Consider the following 24,519-nt stretch of genomic DNA (forward strand, 5'->3'; position numbering starts at 1 on the left):
CACAAGGTTGCCAAGCACATCCAAGAGAAGTCGTAATGTATACACGTTGACTTTATTCCATAGAAGCCTACAAATCTGTCGCGTCTATATATAAATGATTGCAAAATCTCTTCACAGCACAAGACACGGAAAGACTCTTGCGGAGCGGCATACAGGGAAAACACAACTATTTATATGTTGTCGTTTGCTTAAAAAGCAACGTGGATGCCATCAAGAGACTGCGTACCATCCACCATGTCCATTTATATACATTCACGCGCATTTTCCGTACACAGATGATTCCGGAGGTCAGGATCTTCGCCACCACAAACTGCTTGTGCACAAGTGTGCTGCCGACCAATCATGCAAGCGGCTGGACTCCACATCAAGTTCACATTTTATAACGAAACCTGCTGAAGGTGCCAGCTTCAAACCTTTGTATGCTCATACCATGTCTTAAGCACCAACACTTTCTTGATAAGCCACTGAAAGCAGCCTTTATGATAGCAGCAATTTGTTTGGTGGCTCACATTAACAAAATGCATCTGTAGCCACAGAAACGGGAGCCGGCAGTTTTACATTTTTAGCAATACCACCAGGGAGTGGTGCCACCCTGGCACACTAAAGTATGCAATAGGTACCTCACACCAGCAAGTTTTGGTGTGCACAGTTTTTCTATCCCTCAGTTTTTCTTTTCACCACTTCATGTTATTTCAAACGTTTGAAATACCATGCATATACACGAAAGTGCTGTCTCCTTATGTTTGGCCACATCATATGGCATGCATATTGCATAACAGCACCGGATGTGCACAAGCCACATCCCAAGGTCTGTGATGCACTGCCTAGCTGTAGCTAATTCACCATTCACCGGAATTCATAAAACTGAGCACTGTCGCCAGGGGACCCTTAATGAACATCCCTGCGCACTCCGAGAAGAATCCAGCCCTGTCAATTAGCAGCAGCTTTCAGCGGCTTTTTCTACCCAGTTACTGCCCCACGCACATCAACATCAACAGACCACTTTTGTGAGCATCCCATGAATCGAAAGCGATGCACCAAAAACCACCTTCACGGCAATGTTGTCAAAGGCACCGCTTTTCTTCACACCTCCTCATCAACATTGAGCTTGCAAGGAATTGTAATACACTGAATATTCGCACACACTGCCCGAAACATTTCCAAAGTGCGAGCAGGGGTGCTCATTTCAAAAACCACAACCTCCACTGTATAGTCAATGCAACGTGGCATACGTGTGCTTTCATGAAACCCCTACTTTTATGGAAATAAGAATATTCAATGCCTCGCATACTAAAGCAGCAAGCTGGCTGGAAATGAGCAAACTGCAAGAGAAATGCTGTAGTATGACGCAAACCAAACAAGCTTTACGCCACTGCAAATGGATTAAGATTTCAGCGTGCAAGCATTTCTTGAATTTTGCTTCTTAGCCTTTAACAATGCTTGAAATTGGGCTTGTTGATGAACTCCCATCTTAATGCACTAGCATTAAGGAACGAATCAGGTAAAAACAAACACAGAGGAACAACCTAGCACAGGTGCTCGCTCATTCGGTTTCATTCCTCTGTGTTCATCCTTGTCTGAGTTGTTTCCTTATGCTATTACAATAAGATGGTTTTTAACCTCGCCTTTTACTTCTCAAGTGTAGGCAAATTTTTCTTTCAGTAGTCTTACTGCATTCTCCACAAAAAACATATAACTACATATGGCTGGGTACATTGAAGACTGCTGTGTTGCTGCAGCTTCAATGGTAACTAGAATGTAGCTAGAATGCTAAGTCTTGAAACATAATTCCTACGTTATTGCTGCGCTTAATGAACACAAAGCAATGAGCAAGCCCCTTGGCACAGCGCTGGCGAGCGCCATTTGATAGAAATGCTGAAGTGCAATAAGCATGGTGTTGTCATGAAAAATTCAAGAACACAACAGTCATTTAAAAAATTATAAATACATACATGCATAGGGCTTTGTGGAAAAGCCCACTTGGCATGCTAGTACTATGCAAGAAGGCATATCCAAAGATGTCACACACAAAATCACACAAAATCACACAAAACGGCACATTACCATGAACAGCTAACGAAAATCCATTAACAAATGGTACACACTACCATTGCTTGGGTATAGCATAAGAAATAATCCCTTCTGAAGAACTGCACTGTTCATTCTTTTGCAAAGCGAAACACCTAGCAACAACAGCAAATTGCAAGCGCACAACGATCCAGGGCACATGAGAGAACACATCACAACTTCCACTGTGCTCACAGCGTCTACTCCTGTGCTTCTCCAACATTCACATCACAGAAAGAGAAGCAATTTCATTCAAGAAAAAAGGAAAATAAATGACACCAACACTGCCTAAAAAGTTCCCATCGGTCAGGAAACAAATATATCTGGATTTCGATGAAATACCTTCGCATCCTATTGACACAGCGCTCTGCCTATGTGAAGCTTCACAGCATGGCCGATTCTGCATTTTTAAGAAAGGTACAGCCACTACAAGAGTGCATGATATTAAATGCGCAAGATTAACAGGTGAACAACAGTGAAACCAGTGGTACGCTAGAAGATTAAATGTGTGCTCACCGCAATAAGAGAAAAAGCACAGAGCTTTGGTCTTTACCGGGGAGGCAGAGATGCAGCGACTCACAGGGCAAACGCAAAGACATGTTGGAACAAGACAATGCAGTCCTCACAATTGCACTAACCTAGCAAGTTGGCAGAAACCACCATCAACAGCATAGAATACACATTAAAAGAATGTAGTATCTGAATCTCTCCAAGTCAAGACACCTAGCATCCGACAAAGCAGCCCACAGCTACCCATGGGCCAACATGCAACTTTAATCGCACAGAGCTCGTCCCCTGCTGACAGATGCTCATGCACAAAACTAGATGCACAGACACGACGGCACAATGAACGCTGTTGAGTTGTAGATACACCAGACCGGGTAACGCGAGGCTGCACTTCCTTAAATGTGCTTGTGACCGACATAAACATTGGGCCATTCGTTGAACGTCTCCGCTTCGCAAAAGAGCCTCAACAGGAAGGTGCACAGGAAGCCATACAAACCCTGACATGTGTACATGGAAACTGTGCCAACCACTGTCCAGCCAAAGCACTCACAATATCTTCCCAAGGTACTGTCTTGGCACTTACTGCCGAATGTTGAATAATTTAGGAAGCCACCCATGAATGGTCTTTGCAGCTAAATCGCTGGGTTGTTTGCACTCGACCATTGCATAGAGGTGGCATCTCACGGTGCATTTTGTTATAACACCTTGTCTGAATTTTGTCTGGAATAGGTCACAAATGCACACCATCAGCGACAGTGCAGGGCCAGAAAAGTAACTCTCGGTAAAGGAATGAAACTCAATTTTTCGACGAGCATCCCTAAACAACCTACAGGGCTCACCGCTCTACATGGACAATATTCACAAATGAATTTGGCGGGCCACTAAACCATTTTTTTTTTTTTTCACGAGTATCTAAGGGCCCTGTGTACCTTCCACAGTCAATAAATATTCTCAATTCGCTTTTTTGGGGGGTACTCAGCGAGTATAATGGGCAAAACATGTAAGTGGTCAAGGTTCTAAGAGCACTAACACGAAGCCAAGCAATGGTCGTCCACTATATACGTGATGCACTCAGCAAGGACTGCACAATGGGCAAGCATTAGAAAAATCCAAAATGCAAGGTGTATGTGTTTTCATTCCTCTTCTTTTTTTTTAATCCGTAGTCAATTTTGGTCAAGAGTAAAGATTGTCTCCATGGAGGGCATATAGGTCTGGGAGAAGTGGCACTAAGCTTTTAACAAGAGCAATCATGGGACGGCTCGGGGCACTTTGCATTTGTGAGTCGGGTCTCTCACGAGTTCTTTATTCTCAACCACAATGGTAATCTTGCAACCTGCCCATAACAAAACATGCAAGACAATTTTTTCACTCCTTCGTTGCTACATTATTGACACCAAAAAATGACCACTTCATTTCTTTTTCTTACTTCAATAAAAATTTGCGTAACATGAAGGTTTTGGATAGCTGGTATTCATCCATTTGTGGTTTTATAGTGCCATGAAAAAAAAACAAGGACTGCGGACTGAAATACGAGTGCAAGTGCTGCTTCCCACTGGTTTATTCAGCAAGGAACTTAAAATAATTGCCCTTGATTGTCTTACAAATAAGAATAATGTCACAAGCCCATAGAGTTTCTCCCTATAAGTATTACCTAGAGGGAAATCTGGCGCTGCTGCGCTGTTGTATGTCTGGGAATGCCGGTATAGGTGACTTCGGATTGGCATCATTCTTGGACAGACAGGACACCTTGAAACGCGCCTGGCTAGCACTGTTCCGTCTGTCACAATGATTCATTTCCTACTAAAACAGCACGTAAAGAGCTGTTTTAGCTTTATTATTACACAAAAATATGTTTTGCAAGCCTTTTGATTGGATGTACAATTGCATGAAACGTAAAAAGTATCAGCTGGCCGATAATGTTGGAGGACAGTTGACAAGATTTGCGCTCGCTTTGGAACAGTTTGTCGTCTGTTCTTTCTTTCCTTCGCTTGATTATGCATTGTGGGTGAATAAGCTTTATTGAAAAATGTAATATGGGTGAATGAGAACGTTAAATATGATGATTTTATTTTAAGAAAGCATGATCTGTGTAGCCCTATCCAGATTTTAGACAAAGCCTTATACAACAGCAGCCAACACAAGCCATGCACACCCATATACCGTCATTCCAATGATGGCACAGCGCTCGTTCGAAAATTCCTATAAATGGTGGCACCAGATTTCCCTCTAGGCAATGCTATAGTGAGAAACTCTATGCACAAGCCTCTAAAAACATTTTTAGTGGTGCGTGATATCACACTTGCATTCATGTAAGCAAAGATAAATATTTTGCCAAGTCGGAAGTACCCTGTGTTTCTGTCTGCAGTCCTCTTTTGCTTTCTGGCGATAAAGAACTACAAAGGAACCACGAACCACAAAAGTTTTTCCCTTTTCAGCAATGACAGTCTCAACAGTTAGACAAAGCATAGACAATCTATACAGTAAAACCCCACAAATGCACTTCTAGATTATGTTTTCCAGGTGTTAATGTCATCGATGGTGCTGACATAGCGATCACATGGCACATTTTCCAGCTATGATGTTCTATTCTCACAATTCAGTGAAAAAACATTATCAAAGGGGTTCTACTGTATATTGAAATAACGTGATCGAAAACGATCCAAAATCCATTTCAACTACTCACTCCAGAGAGCAACAAATGAGAAGCGCAGCATTAAAAAAAAGCTAGAGAACCTGAAAGCTAACCCGACACACCAGCCATGATTACAGCCAGATTGTTAGCTGCAAAGCATTCGATGCAAAGCAGAGGCCCGAAGCATACTGCCACTTGTCACAACAGTGCACAAATACGAAGGAAGCAGGGCACCCTCTCGAATACTATGTTTCTCTTGCAGAACATTAAAACGAGCACATGATGACAACAGCACAGACGACAATCTACTTTACTTGCCTCGTCACCTCCTGCTTTCGCGAGGGCTTAAGGCGAGGGCACACAAGAAATCACAGCCAACAAAGACGCGGGAAGAGCTTTCCTCCTCCTACAAGGCATCGGATGGCAAGGAAGTATGGAGATGGGGATGATAACACCATCGACACGACAGTTGAGGAAGGTAGAACCACATGCAACGACTGCCATACTTGGAAGGGAAATGCCTAAGCACTGTTCATGCAGTATTCAGCCCTTCAGCTGGTTTCTCGGACAAGTGTGGTCACTAGGCAAGACGCATGTTAAAGGAAGACCGATTCTCAATCCTTCGTGTCTAGCCTGAGTAGTGTTCAATACTACTTATTTAGGCGTCACAGCTATGTGTGACACACACTGCACATCCCTCCACAACTCAACAGTGCACAGAATCTGTTTCCAACATTGAAAACTTGTAAGTAGAAACAGGGCCAGGGTAAAGGGAGAGGTGCATATGAATAGAAACTAGAAGTGACTGCTCTCACAGAAACAGCATGTTGGATTTTTTACAGCTATGCAGTTTTAACAGAATATGACTCAAAGTCCTTGAGCCTGGCAAAAAGTTACCGGTACATCCAAATTTCACAGCAAAGATTTTCTTTCTGGATTATTGGCGAAGTTACAAACCAGCCCCTTAACAACACCAGTGAAAGGCCATCAGACGTAAGTCTCTACAAGACAAATCGTCCCACAGCGACTGTCAACACATAAAAATTACACACAGCACGTAATTACAAGGTGCTGAAAAGCAAACACTACCTTTAGTGGCCTGCATTGAAACAATTAACTTCAAGGGCAAGGAGTGGGGGCCCGCATTGAAGCATAACTAGGTTACATCTCAAAGCCGTAGTGAGGGCTATACAGGACATCAAAGTAAGGGCTTCAAATTATTTTTGATGTTCGTTACTATGAACCTATAATTGACTGCACTCGCACTGTTTGTGTCCTGCCCCTATCATAACATGGACATATTAGCTGGAATTCAATCCCAAAGCCGACCCTGCAGTGCATCACCGACAGCAACGGTCACAATTTTACCAGTATGACCTGCAGGCACCCGTGCCACTACCAACGTTAGCGCTTCAACAAGTGAGATTTCAAATAGCCTGAACTTCTTACTACAGTGTTCAAACTGAAAACACCTTGAAAGTACACCTCCTTTAGTGGAAGACAAATCACTACACTGATGTATCTGTAGTGTTTTGCAATATCTAACTATGCCATTGGCATAGAGTACTTGGACTAAGCCTAGCACAATTGCAAACAAGATGCTCACAGTGCTTTAGCAATAGTATAATGGCCCCACTGGCCAAGAGCATGTTACGCATTTACTGTCTGTTTCAGCAACAACTGTTTCCAATTATTAAAAATAAGGAAATACAAATGGAGAAATCGTAACCCTTGTTGGTTAAAATCTATAGGAGTGATGTTCATTATAAATTACACAAGGATCTTCTAGCGGCTATTTAGTGACTAAAAGTTCACTAATTAACTTGCTAAATATGCATAACTTTAGTACACATATTGTAAGGGCTGAAATAATGCCAGTCGGTACTCAAAGCTTGCGCAGTTAGCTGAAGTAAGTGCCTCTATTTGGGACATTCATCCACAAACTGTAGCGAAATGCGTTACTGTAGCGTTACTGTAGCGAAATGCGTTACCATTTTTAAAGTGAGCCTTCTTTAAGCAATGCTGGAGAAAACTGTATGAAACACCAATGCATACTTCATTGCTGATTCTGGGAATAGACAAAACTGCACTGGTGTCAGGGTTGCTACTAATATGCCTTAAGTACTGGCTGCATGCAATCTGCAATTACAATATGTGCACTAAAGTTATCAAAATGTCAAGTAGTAGTTATTTAATAAGGAGATTATTCATGAATACTGGTTAGTTACAGATCTCAAATAGCCTGTCTTTTCCTACATTCCCCAAGTATTGAAGCAAAATTTTAGAAGTGCTCTTCCATGGACTGTGGCAACACCAAGTTTCTAGATTAACACATGAGAAACAAAAAAAAAAGGCTATGCAACCCTAACCAGTGCCTCCTTAACCATTCTTCCTTGCCGTATGCTCCTTGTCTACAGTATAAAAGTAACATATGCTAGAACCAATTCTACATTAGAATAGAGCCTTCAGGAGATGCAAACGCAAGGATTTATGTAAGATCGCCATTTCAACACATTATTTTTCCTAACAAGGTTAAGTTTCACCCCCCCCCCCCCCACCTGCCCACCTTCCTTTCCCAAAATTTCTAATGAAAACATATTTTTTGTCAAGTGTTAAAACTACCCCTCACATCTCCAGTTTTCTCCTGTTTTTAAGGTCTTGAGTAGCCCCAACTTTCAATGCTAACAGCTGTACAGAACCTGACGCCAACCATTTCAGAGAAGAGTGTCAACATTCGATCGAAAGTGAAGCTACCATTAGCAGATCCGCAGACACACGACTGAACCCCTGTACAGCTGTACTGAGTTTAGCTTGAGCCAATTCTTCTCCGGTCTCAGAAAGTTGTCATCAACAGGACATTGTGCCAAGGTGTTATACAAAACAGACGCAAGATACTGGTAGAGTAACCACCAAGAGAACAGGAATCCTATACAAAAAAAGCATAGCCATCAAAGAATCAGCCATTAAACAATGAGGCATGAGGGGACCTAGTACTACACTGAGGGACACGCACTACAATATAGTAAAGAACTTTGAAGGATTGGCCACAGTATCGATGCCACGCACATCGACCTCAGGAGCACTTGATGAAGAGGTTGTGTTCAGGGTTGCTACGTTTGGGTAATTGGTGCCAAACAGGCTGCCTTTAGGAGTCTTTCATCTATGAAATCTTAAGCAATTTTTCAAATCACTATCTATTTCAGCCGGTTCATAAATTAGCATGCTGATCCACGTAATTCTCATCCTGGAGCTAACAACATGTTGCGTCTTGGGTTCCTGGCTGTCAGTTGAAGGCACAGGACCTTCCTTAGCAAAAGTGACACTTGGAACACCTCGGTACACTAATATCACTATCATTTTAGTGAATAGGTAGGTGGATATGATATCAACAGTTTACGTTGGTGTGCATCCTCTTAACTCCTTATTTCTTTTTTTTTTTTTGTGACTTCATTCCTTTTTGCATCACTTCCAGTTACCACAACCCATTCGTCAAGCGCTCTCACAAAAAATATGCCATTCCACTGCAAACTAGCCCCTGAATATCCTCAGAGAACAGCATACAGCTATGAAAAAGCATTCAAACTGAAACGTGAATACAGAAGCACAAATCCATCAGGTTGTGTACGATGAAGTGAAACATCAGCATAAAGGAACAAATGTGTGCCTTGCCTCTCAGAAAACAAAAAAAAAACACATTTCTGAACAAAAAAGAAAGTCCAGCGAACACTATGTGCTCTTTCTGAGATGCAACAAAATAGGCAAGGGCTCCAGTATTGTTCTATTCAGAAGCGTACGCTCCCACTAAAGAATCTAAAATCACATGCTCTACAGTGCAAAGCACAGCCTGTCAAAAGTGTCATAAAAAGTGAAACTGTACAAACATGACCACCTATGGCGACAAAGCTATGTCTATGTTTCATTAAAGTCACATCAAGAGAAACCTGCTAAAAATGAAGCCCAACACACAGTGCAACACCTATATATTCAACAATGCATGTATGCAATGAAGTCCTAGCTGACGCAGATTAGAGCTGGCCAAAGGTCTCAAACACGAGTCAATTTCTGCTTGCGAGGGCATGTAGATCTGTGCACTAAGGTCCTTACATGTTTTTCATTCTCTTTCTCATTAGAAACACTTCCCAGTTAGCAACCTTCATTCAAAAAATTACATTACTCCCGTGAGAACAACGGGTACATACTTGTCATGTAAAGGCCCCAGATATGCTAACAAGGTGTGAATGTGTGGCTGGCAGTACCTTATGCATTTCCTGCTCATTAAACATGCACTGTGAAGAAGTTCAATGTATCATGGGCACTGTTTGTTGTACTATGCTGTGAACAAATGAAACACAAGTGAGAAAGTATGAAGCCTCCTCTTGCAACTGTACTAATGTATTTACTCAATTCTAACATGGGCCTTTTATCTAAGAAAATTGGCCCAATAAGGGCCTGCGCATTACAATCCAATACAAAACTGAAATGTTGGCAATGGCCTACGGTCAGAGCAAGTGTCTTCACCACTAAAATCACAAAATCTCAAGAGAACAAATTCTCATGTAGGTTGGCAACGATGCACCGTTGCAAAAATTAATTCAAAAGACGCTAAACAAGTAGCAGCAGATTCACATGAAATGTTTTTGTCATTGCAGAGACTTGTGTGCATCAGAGTACGAACAAGCTAAGTTGTTAGTTGAGGCATGGGCCATCATAGCATTGGAGGTTGCAGTGTTGTTCAATAAATGCGAAATATCCAATGCAACAGACCACACAGAGGACGACATGTTGCGGTCCATTGACAATGATAAAAAGCTGCTAAACAATGATGACAATAAATTCTTGTGATGACAATTTACTTTGTGAAAGTAAATTCTGTAGGTTTTCTTTTCTCGACTGTGAAACTCAAAAGGCATGCTACATTTTTTTCCCTATAAAGTCGGCTGCAAGTTAGATTATTTCGGTGCATATTACCGTTTTACTTCATACCCTCAAGAAATCGGTGTGCGTTAGAACCAGGTAAATACGGTAACAAGCCAACAATGTCATTTCACACTACATACCAGGCTGCCAAATGTTAAGTAGGTTCCAAATTAAGTAAACAAGGTGGAATTATGCAGACATGACACAAAATATGAAAGGATGAAATGAAGAAAGGTGTCACAAGTTAGCCCTAACTTCTATGCATTTCAAGTGTCTATAACGGTACGCTTCACATAGCAGCTTGTGCATGCTGTAGAATTGCCGCATTATGATTGCTGCAACGATGCAACACCAGTGATGCTGAGCGTTTCTACTGCATCCAGATGGCATTCGCGTGGAGCAACATAGTTTGTAGTCTCCATCAATAACACCAGTCACTATCAGCACAAGATGCGAGAGGTACTGCAAGCCCCACATTAATACGTTGCCGTCAACACATCTCAAGTAAAGTAGACCAAGGGTGCTTCCGAATGCACACATCAAAGCTGTCTCAAAGGCTGTGCCGTTTCCAAGACCCTGACAGCCTCATAGGGACTCTAAAGAGAGACACTGAATCAGTTTAGACTAATAAAGTAAAGTATAGTTTTTGTCAATTCCATGGCAATAGGTTGAATACATTAGTAGAGAAAATGAAGGTCAAAAGCTCAATTTTGAAAATTTCACACCACAACCCTAGCGCTGGTACATCACTGTAACATCGCAGGTTTCCAAATATTTTTCGTATATGGGCCGTTGCAGCTCAGTAGAACATTTTTATTGCCAAGTTCAGTCTATAGCTTTTTTTAGAACACAATGTGGTCCAAATTTACCGATAAAAAATTAACTAGGCTCGTGCAGACACCATGAAAATCTATGACGTCGCAACAAGCTGTTGCTAAATCTTGAAGACAGCGTGTCCCCACCTGCTTTTTGTTTTTTCGGGCTTGCCAAGCTTCTAACAGTAAGAGTGGCTTTTTTTTTGTATTGCAGAAGACTAACTTACTAATACAGCTCAACTTAATTTTCTCTTCAGTGCCCCTTTAATGCTTCACTGAAAGCAAACATAGTACAAACATAATTTTCTTGCTGTTGTCTCGTCCAAGTAATCACACAAGTTACATGCACTGTGTTTGTGAGCAGTAGACAGGGTAAAGCATGAGCACCTGGATATGTTTGCTGTGCATGGGGGTAGCACGCGATTCCATGGTCTGCATTAACCTTACAGCACTATGTGCAAGGTTTTACTTATTAGGAAATAAGGTATGGACACAGTGACACTACACACAAATGATGGTCTCATATGTCACAAAAGTGCATTCTTATGTGGAAGTCACAAAAAGACATTGTCCCTGTGCATGGACACAGAGTTATAGCAACTTTGGTTCTATGCTTCTGCTTGCAAAGACTAAGCAAGCAGCAGAGTGCAGGTATTAATACTGTCGTAGATGCAGCAATGACGGAAAATGTGCATCTGACAATGAAGCCACACATTACTTCTTTCTTTGGTGGGAAAAAACGCAAGGCTTGTAATTCCCTTTCGGGAAACGCTTAAGAAATGACACCATTCTTTTTACATACATACAATAACCTGCAGCATCCACTGACAACCAGTCTATTCAGTAATGCTGTATTTGGTGGCCTTCAAAAGCTGGCTCTATCCTCTACATTCCAACAAAGAAAAAAAAACAACAAAAAAACTCCTTTGCCCAGTTCCCACGATCTCCTCTAAACACTCGTGCAAAAACCCAAGTTTTCTTGCGATAATAACACTGAAGTAACTTAAAATTTCAGATTAATCCAAACAAATTCCAGAATTTTGCCTGGCCTGCTATATCCTCAATGCATTTCAAAGCCACTAAATTCAAGCAAGGCTTTCAGTTACTTCAATCTTTCTGGCTTCGCAAGGCAGAACAATGCAGCCAGAGACAGCTGATGAGAGGACACCCATAAAGCAGTAGTCAAAACACGCCCACATTTCACATTCACTATGGTATGCTGCCACTAATCCAGTCACGCATTAGCAATTCTGGTGTCCTGGACATGCAGCGCAGGGACCCTTGGTAACATTTGGGGGTACAACATTGAAATGACAACCTTTCCCAGTGACATCCAGCCAACATCGAGACACACCAGTGCTCAAAAAATTGCTTTCTTCTTCACTCATGCCCCGGTGGCAATGCATTAATAAGCATAAAGTGAAACACACACGAAAGCGAAAAGACAGAATAGCCTTGTACATGATATTTTGAAAGTGCGGCGAGGCATCAGTGCCTAAGCAGTCGTACAATGTGCTGTGGCCCTGTGACTCAGGGTCTCAAATTGAATCATGCCAATGCTGCAGGCACTGGTGAGTGACGAAGTGCAAAAATCTGCCCTACTTCACTCTGACTAGCTCAAATTTCAATTCATGTTGATAGCACCTTTGATGAAGATGCTGCAGCCAAACAAAACATTCTCGTCCAGAAGAGAGGGAGAAAGATGAAATAAAACAAAAGCCTTTCCAAGATGTACTATCAACTTGGACTGAAAGGCCCCTCCTGCAGACCACTTTGCAGCTCCTGGGATTGGACGGCCAGGCCTCCACCACCGAGGGCAACTGATTCGGCCAGCTCTTCCGAGTAGTAGTGCGGCGTGTTCAGATAGGCCTTGAGACGTGCTGGCAGAGGAAGCGCATCCACAAAGTCCCGCCTTATAGTCTTCAGTATGGAGAACCTGGGAGAAGGGTGTTAGCCCAAATTAGGTTCTCCCCGACTGAGACTTCCTGTTTCGCCGACAGCATCTTCAGGTTTGTTGAGCCGAACAAGTCGGTCCATCTCTATCACCGACTTAGCTCTTCTTTCCCACCATTTCCCTACTATACTTAAATTTGACGCGGCAAGAAATGTTCGCCCACTTTTACCCCAGAACAGACCATAAACCAGGCATTCCCATTCTTAGCCTATTAAAAAAAAAGATATTACAGAAAGCCATCCTGAGGAACGCATTACATGTTACCCGCCAAAAGCAGCACTGGCTGTCCAAATTATGTGTCTCCTTGCTATAGCTCGCATTTTACAGCAAAGCTGTGAAGGGGAGTGTCTCAGCCATTTTCGTGCAGCGGTATGCTTGGTATCAATCAGCAATGCAACCTGCATTGGAGTCTGGAATTATTTCTTTGAAACGTCATTATCAATTACAGTGTAGACCGCTTATAACGTAAGTCGCCGGAGTCGTGAATATCCGCACTATAAGCGGTACTGCACTATAACTAAAGCAACAATTTTCAAGGCCCGCACATATGCAAAACATGTGCACCGAGCCGCCACGCGTATGCGACAGTCGAGGAATGCGGCTAGAATGTTTGCATTCAATTTACAGTCGAATCTCGTTAATTCGAACCAAATCACGCGGCGGCACCTCCGACCGGCATTGCTCCGGCACCGCCATAGAGGAAAAGTTTAGGAGAGACCCCTCAATGTCGCGCGCAAACAAAATAAAAAAAAGAAAGAAAAAAAAAAAGCACGGCGGAAATTTCACCCGCTCTCAAATGGCAAGGTCGCCGATTCTGCGTTGCGCCGGAACATGCGTGTACGTGTCGACGTCTCAGCCACGCTACCGTAGCCACGCGTAGAAAATGGCAGTGAACTCTTCTTTCTCCTTTAGGCTTCCTCTACTTTCTAGTCACGTGTTGACCTTGCACGCTGCGGCTACGGCGCAGAGAGAAGCAGCGGCGCTGTCCCAGGCCGGCCAACGAAACTGCCCACGCCGGCAAACGCCCGCTTCTCAATAACAGCAGAAAACAAAACTTCGGGGAGCTGGCGCCGGGCCAGCTGGAGCGGCCGCGCCTGCGCTGCGGTGGGCACACATGGTGACAATCGAAAGTGAGGGAGCTACGAGGGAGGGCGAGGGGAGCCACCGAAGCGGCGGAGTTGCCGAGGCGAAATCCGCTTCCCTGTCGCCCTCCTCCGCCACATTCCACGGTCTCCGCGTGCGCCCTTCGCCGTGCCGTGCCAGCGCCGCCCGCTCCCTGAAGTTTTGTTTACTGCCGTTATCGTGAAGTGAGCGTTGGCCAGCATTGGCAGTTTCGTGGCCCTCGCTCCCTATGTGCGCCGTGATATTTCACGACTCGCACTCAAGATTCTGGTTTCAGCCTCACTGGCTGTTCGTCCGCACCACGTGCCCTCTCCTCCACTTCGTCTCTCTTTCTTCCTCGAGCACTCCTTGGGGCGCCCGTTTGAGGGGAGCGTTCGCCGTCACCGCTGACTTCCGTACTCCCAGGCAGCCGCACCGTAACCGGTATTTCGTTTCCCGCAACTGCACTATAAGCGATATGTGTATACATGGAGTGCTATGGGAAAATTAACGGGAGTCTTAAAGACCGCACTATATCCGGTCCTGCACTATAAGCGGTTGCGTTATAAGTGGTCTATACTGTACTATTATCTGTATAACTGCTACCTTGCATACACCTCACACGAATAGACGAAGCCTTCCTTGCATGCTTTTTTTTTAACCAGTAATCCATAATTTCTGTTCCACACATCGTGTTTTACCGGCTCCACATCGGAGGTCAATTAGGAGTTTGTACTGCTCTGGTGGTAAAGAGCAGCCAGCAACGCAGCCAGCAACGCAGCCTGCGTGTGAGCCCCGAAGCAGCCGTGTGACCAGGGTGTTGGTGAGAACGCACTGGCGGCGTAGGTGATGAGTTATCACTAAGAACAGCCAGGAAATAGACCCTAGTACTTCCAAAGGGTGTGAGAACTCGCACGTACAACTTCGGTGTCTTTGATGTTTCAGTTGCTCAGATTGGCATACCATCTGCGAATAACTTTTTTCTTAAGTTGGCCCTGAGCACACACCTTTTGTGAGATACGTACATACACACTTTATTAACAATAGTTCACCGTTAAACATAGCACACAGGCAGCAGCAAAATTAAAATATCAGACACTGTTTTTAGATCACAGTGACTTTGCTGAAAGTACTTACTCAAAGCAATAACTTTCTAGATTAGTATATGGCATCTTGTGCTGCCACAGAAAAGTGGTGCAGGTACCATCACAACTTCTTTTGCTTGCATTCTTTTGCAATTTTGCACTACCCCATCTTCCTATAGCTTTAAAACATTTTCGTCAACCGAATTCATATTTTTGGTAAAACTTAACGCAACATTATTAAAATTGTAGAATAAGCCTTAATTTGTAAGATTTTGAAAATATGTTTGGGAGAGTTGGCAGGTAAGCAAATACTGTCCGTGTTTCATTCTTGACCTTATAAGTATCTTCATCTTCATCATCACCACCACTACCACTACTACCACCACCATCGTCATAATGATTAATCATATTCTAACACTGGTAGCTTTAAGGGTGCTGTGTCACTGAAAGTCCGGTGTCGGCATCGTAGCCAGCATTGGCGTCCCGTGAGCAAAAATTGCCGTGTATATTCTATTAGGCACTAAAGTTCTTCTATCACTAAAGTTGCTCATACTTTGTCTTACATTCTTTACAAGTTATTCCTCGAAATTTTGAAAATGACAGCCCTCAAATGTCATGAAGCAAAACACCAACAGCGCATGCCTTTTATGTAAAATCTTCTCAGACTGAAATATTAAAAGTATGAAACAATAACAGAAGATTGGCCCACGCAAGAGGCTGCGCTTCTACCAGAAAGCTCGCCTTCGTGCATAGTATTTGCCGCCAGCATTTCCCGGTAAACATTACGGTTACATAAGCTGCAATTGCTGGGAAGCGTGAGAAGCAGTCGGGGATCTTTGAATGCTATCGCATTCTACTTTTAAAGCCGAAGCTTAAGCGTCCTCAAATCTTATGTCCACTGCTGGATGGAGGCCTCTTCTAGTGATCTTTAATTACCCCTTTCTTGCATCAGCTGACTCCATTCTAAGCCTGCAAATTTCCTAATCTCATCATACTACTCCTTCCCTCAATTGTATTTTGCTTCCTATGGCACCCATTCATTTACTCTGACAGACCACACTAGCCATCTGCTCTATGCCCATAACACGACCTACCTGACTCCACATCTTGGTCTTCACTAGAATAGCAGCTACACCCCAATTACTGACTAACCCATACTGTCTTCTTCCTGTTTCGATGTTACACCTGCCATTTTTCATTCTATCGCTCACTGCACAGGCCCTTAGCCTCTTACCAAGCTTATTTGTTACCCTTCTTAGTTTTATCTAAGTTTAGTACAGATTTCAGCATTAGTACAGATTTCAGCATTAGCAAGTGCTGGTGAAATGCACCGATTGTATACATTGCTTTTCAAGGATATCGACAAGCTGCCAATCATGACTTGGAAAGGCAAACCATATGCACTCCGACCCCATTTTTATTCAACCAAAGATTTTCACCACATGATTTGGGGAATCCCTGTGCCTACTTGGTCTTGATAAATGTACTTTTGAACAGCTTGAAGAGGCTGGTCAAATCACTAACTCATTCATTGCCATGCTATTCAACATTACCTTAGTCTTTTGCATATTAATCATCGTGCCCACCCTTGAAATTTTCCAGTTAAGTCTCCAATCAAATCATTAGCTGTAAGCCATCTCCAGCATTGCTCAACAGGACAATGTCATCAGGAAATTGCAGGCTGATGAGATATTCCCTCTTCATTCTTACACGTTAACCTCCCCAATCTAACACTCTGAATACCCTTAAGCAAGCAGTGAATAGCACTCGCGAGATACCATGCCTGAGCCCCTTCTTATTCAGTACAGTGGAATCTCGATGATACGATCACAGCTAATACGAATTTCCGGATGATACGAATTTTTCTGTGGTCCCGGCCGAGCCCCATTACTTTGCAACGTGCTAGAGAATGGTTGTTACGAATCGATTTTCGACCCGCGTTGGTTGATACGAATAAACGCCGCCCCACCGACGGCCACGAAAGAGAACAGCACGCAGTCACGTGCTTTCTCCCTTTCTCTTTTGGTGCGGAGGCTTGGACGCGGCGCCGGACATCACGGAGGCCGCGACTGGGCGCGAAGAGTTTGAAGCGGTGACGCTTTTGTTGCTTTTGTGCTTTTCCTCCTTTTCCGCGTGCCATCGGCCGGACGGAGTGGCTGCTGTGCTTTGGGCCGCTTTCTTTGTGTTTGCGCCATTTTGCCTAGTCGCAGCGAGCTATGTCTACCGAGATACGATCACGGCTAATTCGCGCAGCCGTACGCCTACGTACGCCAAGGCGCGTGAGCCTCCGTTGGCGCGTCTTCCGTCGACTGCGTTATCGGTGCCGATGGCACAGGGCGATTGTCTGTTTCGCTGCCGGAGTCACATGGTGCAAGATAGCGCGGCACGTTCAGTCGGGTGCTCCTCCGCTTCTCCCGCTAATCGCCGTATTTTTCTTGCCGTAGGAGGCTTGCGCTTCCGTATTCCGGAGGCGTGCTTCGTCCAAAATTTCTTCTCCAACGAGCGACGATCCATCACTAACCTGGGAGCTCTCAGTAATCCGAATTCTGCGTGTCAAGTGAAGACGCCGACGTGGTTTACGAAGCCGACCACTACGGTTGCCATCTTGCCCCTGTCACAGCCGCAACTAATGGAGAGACGCCTTTTAGCACGGCAGCCAATCGGAGGCCCGCTTTCATCGGAGTTTCCGTGTGACTACCTATCGCAGACCCGCGCTTCTTTTGTGTTTGTGCGTTTGTTACAAGACGGCAACTACGGACGAATTGAGAAGCGGAACGGCGAAACTTTGAGCTTTCGAACGATACCAAGATGGCGGCACTCGGTGGCGGGAAATACGAGATATGTCTCCGTGAACTGCGGGGATTTTGCACGATTTAAAGCTGTTTTCTCACCCTGCGCACTGATGAATTAATCTTTTTCGGGCACTTTTAGTAAATTCAGCCAAACCATTTTGATACAGCGTAGATTAGGCGTTGCAGATACCGAAACGCGTGGTTTTCAAAAATCGATTCCTCTCGCGATTTTCACGATCTGATCCCCGCGTCCCCCTTAATTTGGCTAGTTTTAATTGTGTTTAGATGATACGAATTTCGGCTAATACGAATATTTTTCGTGACCCCTGTGAGATTCGTATCATCGAGATTCCACTGTACCTATTATTCGTGAGAAGAATTACTATAGCTGTGGAATGACTGTAGATGCTTCCTAAGATATTCCTGTATGCTTCCTCCATTCCTTGACTACACAATGACTGCACTACTGCTCGTATTTCTACCAAATCAAACATATGTCTGTAATTGAAAAATGCCATATGTTAGGATCCTGTGGACTGATGAAAAAAAAAAATTGAAAAATGAGATGGGAGGCTCCAGCCTACCGGCAGAGGTGCTGGAGTGACTGGACTTGCTTGAAACGAGACACTGGATGCAGGAGCTGGACACGCATGGGACCCAGCACAGGACGCCGGTGAAGGAAGAACAAATAACGGCCACTGCGCGAGTGCTCTACTGCGTTCTCGATGAAGTCTACAATGGTGTTGCTGTGGAATTTCTGCAGGCAGCCAAAGCTGAAGTTGCCTGCAGTGCGAGAGAGACAAGAGTTGGGAGGTCAGACTCATTCAGCAACCAGCTGGGTCTCCACATCTGCCCCGACACAAAATAGCAGCTAGAGGGGCAGGCTGCCGGAACAGACAGTATGTCATGACACAGTGTATACGACAAATGCAAAAACAATGGCCTGAGGGCAACACAGCCATCACATGTTGGTACACAGGCAGGCAGAAGGCAAGGATAAAGCAGAAAAAGAAACATTCTCTTTATTAGGGTGAACATGTGCCTGGGAAACTAATGGTACATTCAACTGGTTGCTTTTGAGCACACTAGAGCGCCCGTGCAGGGTTGTTTACACTCGGCTGGGCAAAATGAAGCGCTCGAAACACATTCTTTTGATTTATTCAAAGCGCCGCAATCCGGCTTGGAGCACTCAGCGGCGCTCTCGCATTCAAGCTGGGAGCAGGACCAAGATCCGACAGAATTTCTATCACATGGCTCCTACAATTGCTCTGGGAGCAGCCAAATGTCCGGCTGAGGCGTGCTTTCACTGGCTTCAATATCAAGGGGCCTCAGCTTTTAGGGCCGCAAAAATTGTCGTAGCGCGGTAGAAACCAGTCATATGTACCACAAGGATCAGGTCAACAGCAGCAATAGTGAGAAGCACAGTTGTCAATCACAGGATCTAACGAAAATGGTAATCAACCCCCCGCTTACAGAATATCGTCAGGCATTGTGAATTGACAGGCAGTCACAGTGATAGTTTGACAAATGCCAACATGCCTCGCTTACATTTGATAATGACTGACCTGCCACCGTACAAGCAGCAACGCCTGCGATGCAATAATGATCCGATATTGCAACCGCGTCTTGTGCAAATCCTAAAGCTAAACATATACAATAGGCTGAAATCAATTATGATAACACTATTTTGGCCAAAGTACAAAAAATAAAGAGCAAACAGTAGGACAGCAGTGGGACTTGAAAACTCATGGTGTACAGTCGAGTTTCAGACTTCTTTGTTGCAAAATGTGTATGCTATAAGTTCATTATCATATTTCTTGAAAACACAACCTGAAAGAAGGTTGCAAGACGAATGTTTGGCACAAGAAAGTTACCCAGGAAGCAATTTTAGAGTGCAGCTCTTAGGTGCCCATGTTTGAGGTCAAGACATAGTCTTTGCAGCCAGGTACAGGCAGCCAAACCGTCTGGGTGAATGCAGTTCAAAGGGCACTGATAAGCTTTTTAAACATAGCAACAAAAGGCACCCAGTCTTCATCATGTAATACCACCACGAACATGCGAGCCAATATATTATTCCGTTGAACATCCAACTTTCGTTAATTCGACCCTGATGGAACCGACAAAACTGGTCAAATTATTAGGGGGATCGAATTAAACAACAGTAGAAAAAATGACAAAACACATCGCTGATTCCTTAGGCATTAGTAGAGACCTCACGGAACTCAAAGGGACAGAAAAATGTATTCCTTTTATCCGAAGTTTCATTCAAGCAAAGGGTACAAAAATCACAAACAATCATTTTATTCGAAGAGCATCCAAGTGTTTCGATGTTACTGCGGCGAAAAAAAGCAAAAAACATTTGTTGTGCTCTGGTTCTAATATTTTAGCATCTTTTGCGCAAGGTTGTGTTCATGCACGAAAGGATTCCCAATAGTAATTCTGTGCAGTACTCGTGTTCAAAATAGCGAGCGCTGCAGACTTTCAAATACATGTCTAGCTGCCTAGTCCAAAACAGTACTGTGCACTAGAACAGCAATATTTATGTCTTTGACACTATAATCATGGCCTTTTCCCCTAACATTAAAAATAATATTTTAAACTGCCTCCTCAGGGCAGATAACAAGGGCATCATTTGAGCTCTCTCATTGCTGGTGGTGTGAACGTGACTGGGGTGCAGAAAATTGCAGACTCCATTGCAGACTCTTCCTCCTCTGGGATCATTAGCAGCTTTGCGAAGTCCTCATGATGAAAAAACCGTTGCAACTTCGACATCATAATTTAATTTGCATTGACTTTCCTGTAACTGCCTGATGGACTGACTGGATTTTCTTTGCCATTTATGGCATCACCATTTGACATGTTTGGCAGACTTTTCCTGTTCTATACGCCAATGAGTGAGGTGGTCATTTCGGTTAAAGTTCCGTTTAACTGGATTTCACAAAAATATTTCACCCGTTTAACCTATGGTTTTGTTAACATTGTGTCTGTAGATGACCAACCCAAGTAGATACCATCATTGTGTGTATCCAGCATTTACGTCTAAGCGAGTTTCATTAACCGGGAGTCTACTGTAGTTTCCCTATTCTAACAGCTCCCGAATCAATTGTAAGTTCCGTTTAACCGGATTTCACAAAAATATTTCACCCATTTAACCTATGGTTTTGTTAACATTGTGTCTGTAGATGACCAACCCAAGTAGATACCATCATTGTGTGTATCCAGCATTTACGTCTAAGCGAGTTTCATTAACCGGGAGTCTACTGTACTTTCCCTATTCTAACAGCTCCCGAATCAATTGTGCACCTACTTTCTAAGTGTTCAAAGTAGAAAACATGTAGAAATGACATTAGAGCTCCCAAACAAAGTAGAGATCTCATGCACACCTAATATTTGAGCCAAAAGAATTTTGCATGTCTCTGATTTAGGCTGCAGAAAAAAGATGAAACCAGCGAACTTTACCTTCACATAAAATATTTATTTATGCCAAATGTCCATCAACATAACTCTCAGACAGCACTTTATTGCCATCTATGACCCATAACATGCCCATCGAACAGTTCATTGTGCATTTCACACTCTCCATTTCTCAAACGACTCTGCAACAATCGCAAACGGGATGGTGACCCCCCCTATACTAAACAAATCCCACGCTTGTCCAGCGACATCTGCAATTCGGAACGCCAAAAACACATTTCCGCTAACTTAGCATGTAAAAGACCCCATCTTTTGTACTAGGTTTCATAATGAGGACTGAAAGTGGAACATCGTCGTCGTTACGATACGCAAGCATGTTCATAGTCCCCTATTATACATTTCATGCCTGCTCAAAGGTGGTCAAGCCACTTTCCGCTTTCTCTTGCTGGTTGATGCAGTTTTTCACAAGGTATTGCCACCAGCCCTGGGTAGTATACAAGGAGATTGCCACATGCTTGTGTGTCAAAACGTGTGTTGCGCTGTCACCCCCACAGACCTTTACATGTTCTCATGATGCCATGGCCTACAGTTATGCTGCAAGATGCAATTCGACGCTAAGCATAGAGTACCTGGCATTTTGTTTCACGAGATAGCGAAAGCGAAATGAGAGCAGCGTGGTTGAAGGACATCGCTAACAAGGACTGGATGCTGAGTTCGACTCCATCGTGTGTAACCGTGATTTTCTACCCAGAGACCACAAAGAAGGATCCAAAATTTGGAAGCTCAAGAAAGGTGCAACTTATAGTGTTTTTTACGACTACCCTGAGTACATGAAACCAAAGCTGAAGAAAGCATTGAGCAATGCTGCCCTGAGGAAGGGAACATTGCTGCTCCCTCCCATCACTACTGTGCTACCTCTCAAGCAACAGACTGTAAGAATTGTAAATTTTGCTGTTTGGTGCCTCTTCCAGTAAAATACTGTTTTACTGCCTGATAATTTGTTATGGTTTGCTTCATACATTAAGAATGTTTCACTGCATAATTTTGTTCAAAATGCTAATAAAGTGAACTATGTTGTTAAGAACAAAGTGACAATTAAGTGTCATTACTACACAGCCATAAATAACAGTGCCATCATGTCACATTATTATAGCGCTGTCGTGATGCTCCATATACAGTAGAATCTCAGTGATACAATCACACCTGATACAAATTTCAGAATGATACGAGTTTTTCAAATGTCTCCCAGCCCAAGTCCACCAGCTTACAGTGTGCTGAATGTTGCAAACTGCTTTTAGCTCCGCGGCAGATGATATGAACAATTCAGCGATCACACAGTCCTAGGCGCGTCTGTAGCACTAGACAACAGCTGTTGTCAGGCTGGAAGAGCGGCTGCGCCGCATAAGCCGATACGCCGGTCACATTCCTGTTGCCAAAGTGACCTACGTCACTACACCACAACTCAATCCCCCCGCATCTCCCCTCCCCCCCAAACAAATAAAAGGCTTCTGCTTTGTGCAGTATTATGGAACTTGTCAACCATTTTCGAACATCTTGTAACTTTATCAGGAGCCAGCAATCATGCATGAACCTTTCTTGAGGCATCAGCAAGATCAGCTGCATCTGCTGCCATGGGTAGCATTCTCTCTGTGTTCCACGCCTTCCATCGTCTTAGGCGCCCGATGACAATTTGAACCTTATCTACCTTTGCACCCGTCAAATTACATGATACAAAGTAGCTTCGCCGCTGCAAAGAAAAGTAAACAGATTGCTTTATCTTGCACAAATAGTGTCCTGGAGGGTCCGGTTTTCACACCTCCCAGTTCTAGCCACCCTCACGGTATGCGAGAACCATGTGTGTCACCATCTTGTGATGGCAATGGTGCTGGTTATGCTAGCTCTGACGGTAGACTGTAGCGAACGCCGTAAACGCGGTTTTGGTTTCATATACAAATGCTCCACGCAGGTAACTTTCACACAATTTCCTGCGTGGGAAATCCAACTTATGAAATCATTTGACACTGCGTGGAGTATGATCTATAGGGTGTTGATATGATTTTAATTCAATTTGAATATATGTTATGGTTTGTATTCTCGTTGCAGTTGCTCAATGTTAAGAAACAGCTCGATATAATGTATAATTTGATTTAATTGGTTTCGATATAATTGGGTTTGACTGTATATAGGATTGTGACATAGTAAAAGGTACAAGGACAGACCAGGGCGAAAACAGGACAAATGCTAACTTTCAATAACATTGTGAAACGTATACCCTAATTCCATTCAATGATTCACTCAAGATAGCATAACTTTTCAGCAAAATAACTTGCGCACTCTTTAGGCCCATGTTATGTGATGCCCTTGAATGCTAATAGTATTTCTTCAGTTGAAAAAGAGCTAAGGGGCAAAATTTCAGCATACTTGCACCCACATTTGTTAGTTTCTGGACAAAAGTGATCATCCCTACTTATAATACAAAAGTGGGGCTAAGCTTTCTTTATTTTGCTGCATGACAAGCTTGGACTATAGCACGTTCCGTAAAGCATATGTACGACCTGACAAGTTCGCAAGACCGTGCATAAACATTCAAACTTGTGAGATCCCTCACCTTGATCATGCTCAATGCGCACATGCCGTACAAAGCCGTTGAGTTTGAAAGTCAAGCTGAAGATGTAGTGTTCATCAGAGCTGTCACGCACGACGAACGAACCATCTGGTTCATGTGCGAGCAGCCGTTCAGCCGTCTCTCCACTGATGGGGCCCCAGTACCAGCCACACTGTGCAAGAGACACATACGAGCAAATTTTCAAAATACTAATCTCAATAAACCAGTTTTCTAATTTGCAAGAGCACTTCTCTGCACTGCACATTTGCCCAACTAATGGCAGCACCAATCATCGTCTTGTCTTGTCTCTTGCAGGTAGTTCCATCACAAGAGTCACGTTTTATATTTTCCATGGAACAACATACAAGCAAACTGCCTTGAAAAGCTAGCTTTGCCATAATGAAAAAGGTCTAGTTTAACTGATCCACCAAGTAACTTATTTTCATTTACTTTCAACACTACAAAACAGTTGAGCCCAAGCCGAAGTGAAATAACATTAACAGCATGAATAGGAACATGCCCGGCATGCAGGTAACAACAGTGAGCCCGAAATTGCAACATTTACGCAATTATATACAGAGTATTACTCTCTATAGCACTTTCTGGCAAATGTTTCCAATCTCTAAGATT

At 43.5% G+C, this 24,519-nt stretch overlaps 1 protein-coding gene across 2 annotated transcripts in view; it reads right to left on the minus strand.

Moving 5' to 3' along the window:
• Positions 1-33: 33 nt before the first annotated feature.
• Positions 34-24,519, minus strand: part of LOC119456317 (phosphatidylinositol 3-kinase regulatory subunit beta) — a 29,442-nt gene continuing 4,956 nt past the window's right edge. For both annotated transcript variants that reach the window (XM_037718015.2, XM_049669723.1), the window contains exons 3-5: positions 23,893-24,061; positions 18,455-18,653; positions 34-12,874 (exon numbers count right to left, since the gene is read on the minus strand). In XM_037718015.2, coding sequence (XP_037573943.1) covers positions 12,676-12,874; positions 18,455-18,653; positions 23,893-24,061 — 567 coding nt within the window. In that variant the 3' untranslated portion in view covers positions 34-12,675. The remainder of the gene's footprint in view (positions 12,875-18,454; positions 18,654-23,892; positions 24,062-24,519) is intronic.

This window comes from Dermacentor silvarum, chromosome 6 (genome assembly GCF_013339745.2).
Source record: "Dermacentor silvarum isolate Dsil-2018 chromosome 6, BIME_Dsil_1.4, whole genome shotgun sequence".
Taxonomy (NCBI): domain Eukaryota; kingdom Metazoa; phylum Arthropoda; class Arachnida; order Ixodida; family Ixodidae; genus Dermacentor; species Dermacentor silvarum.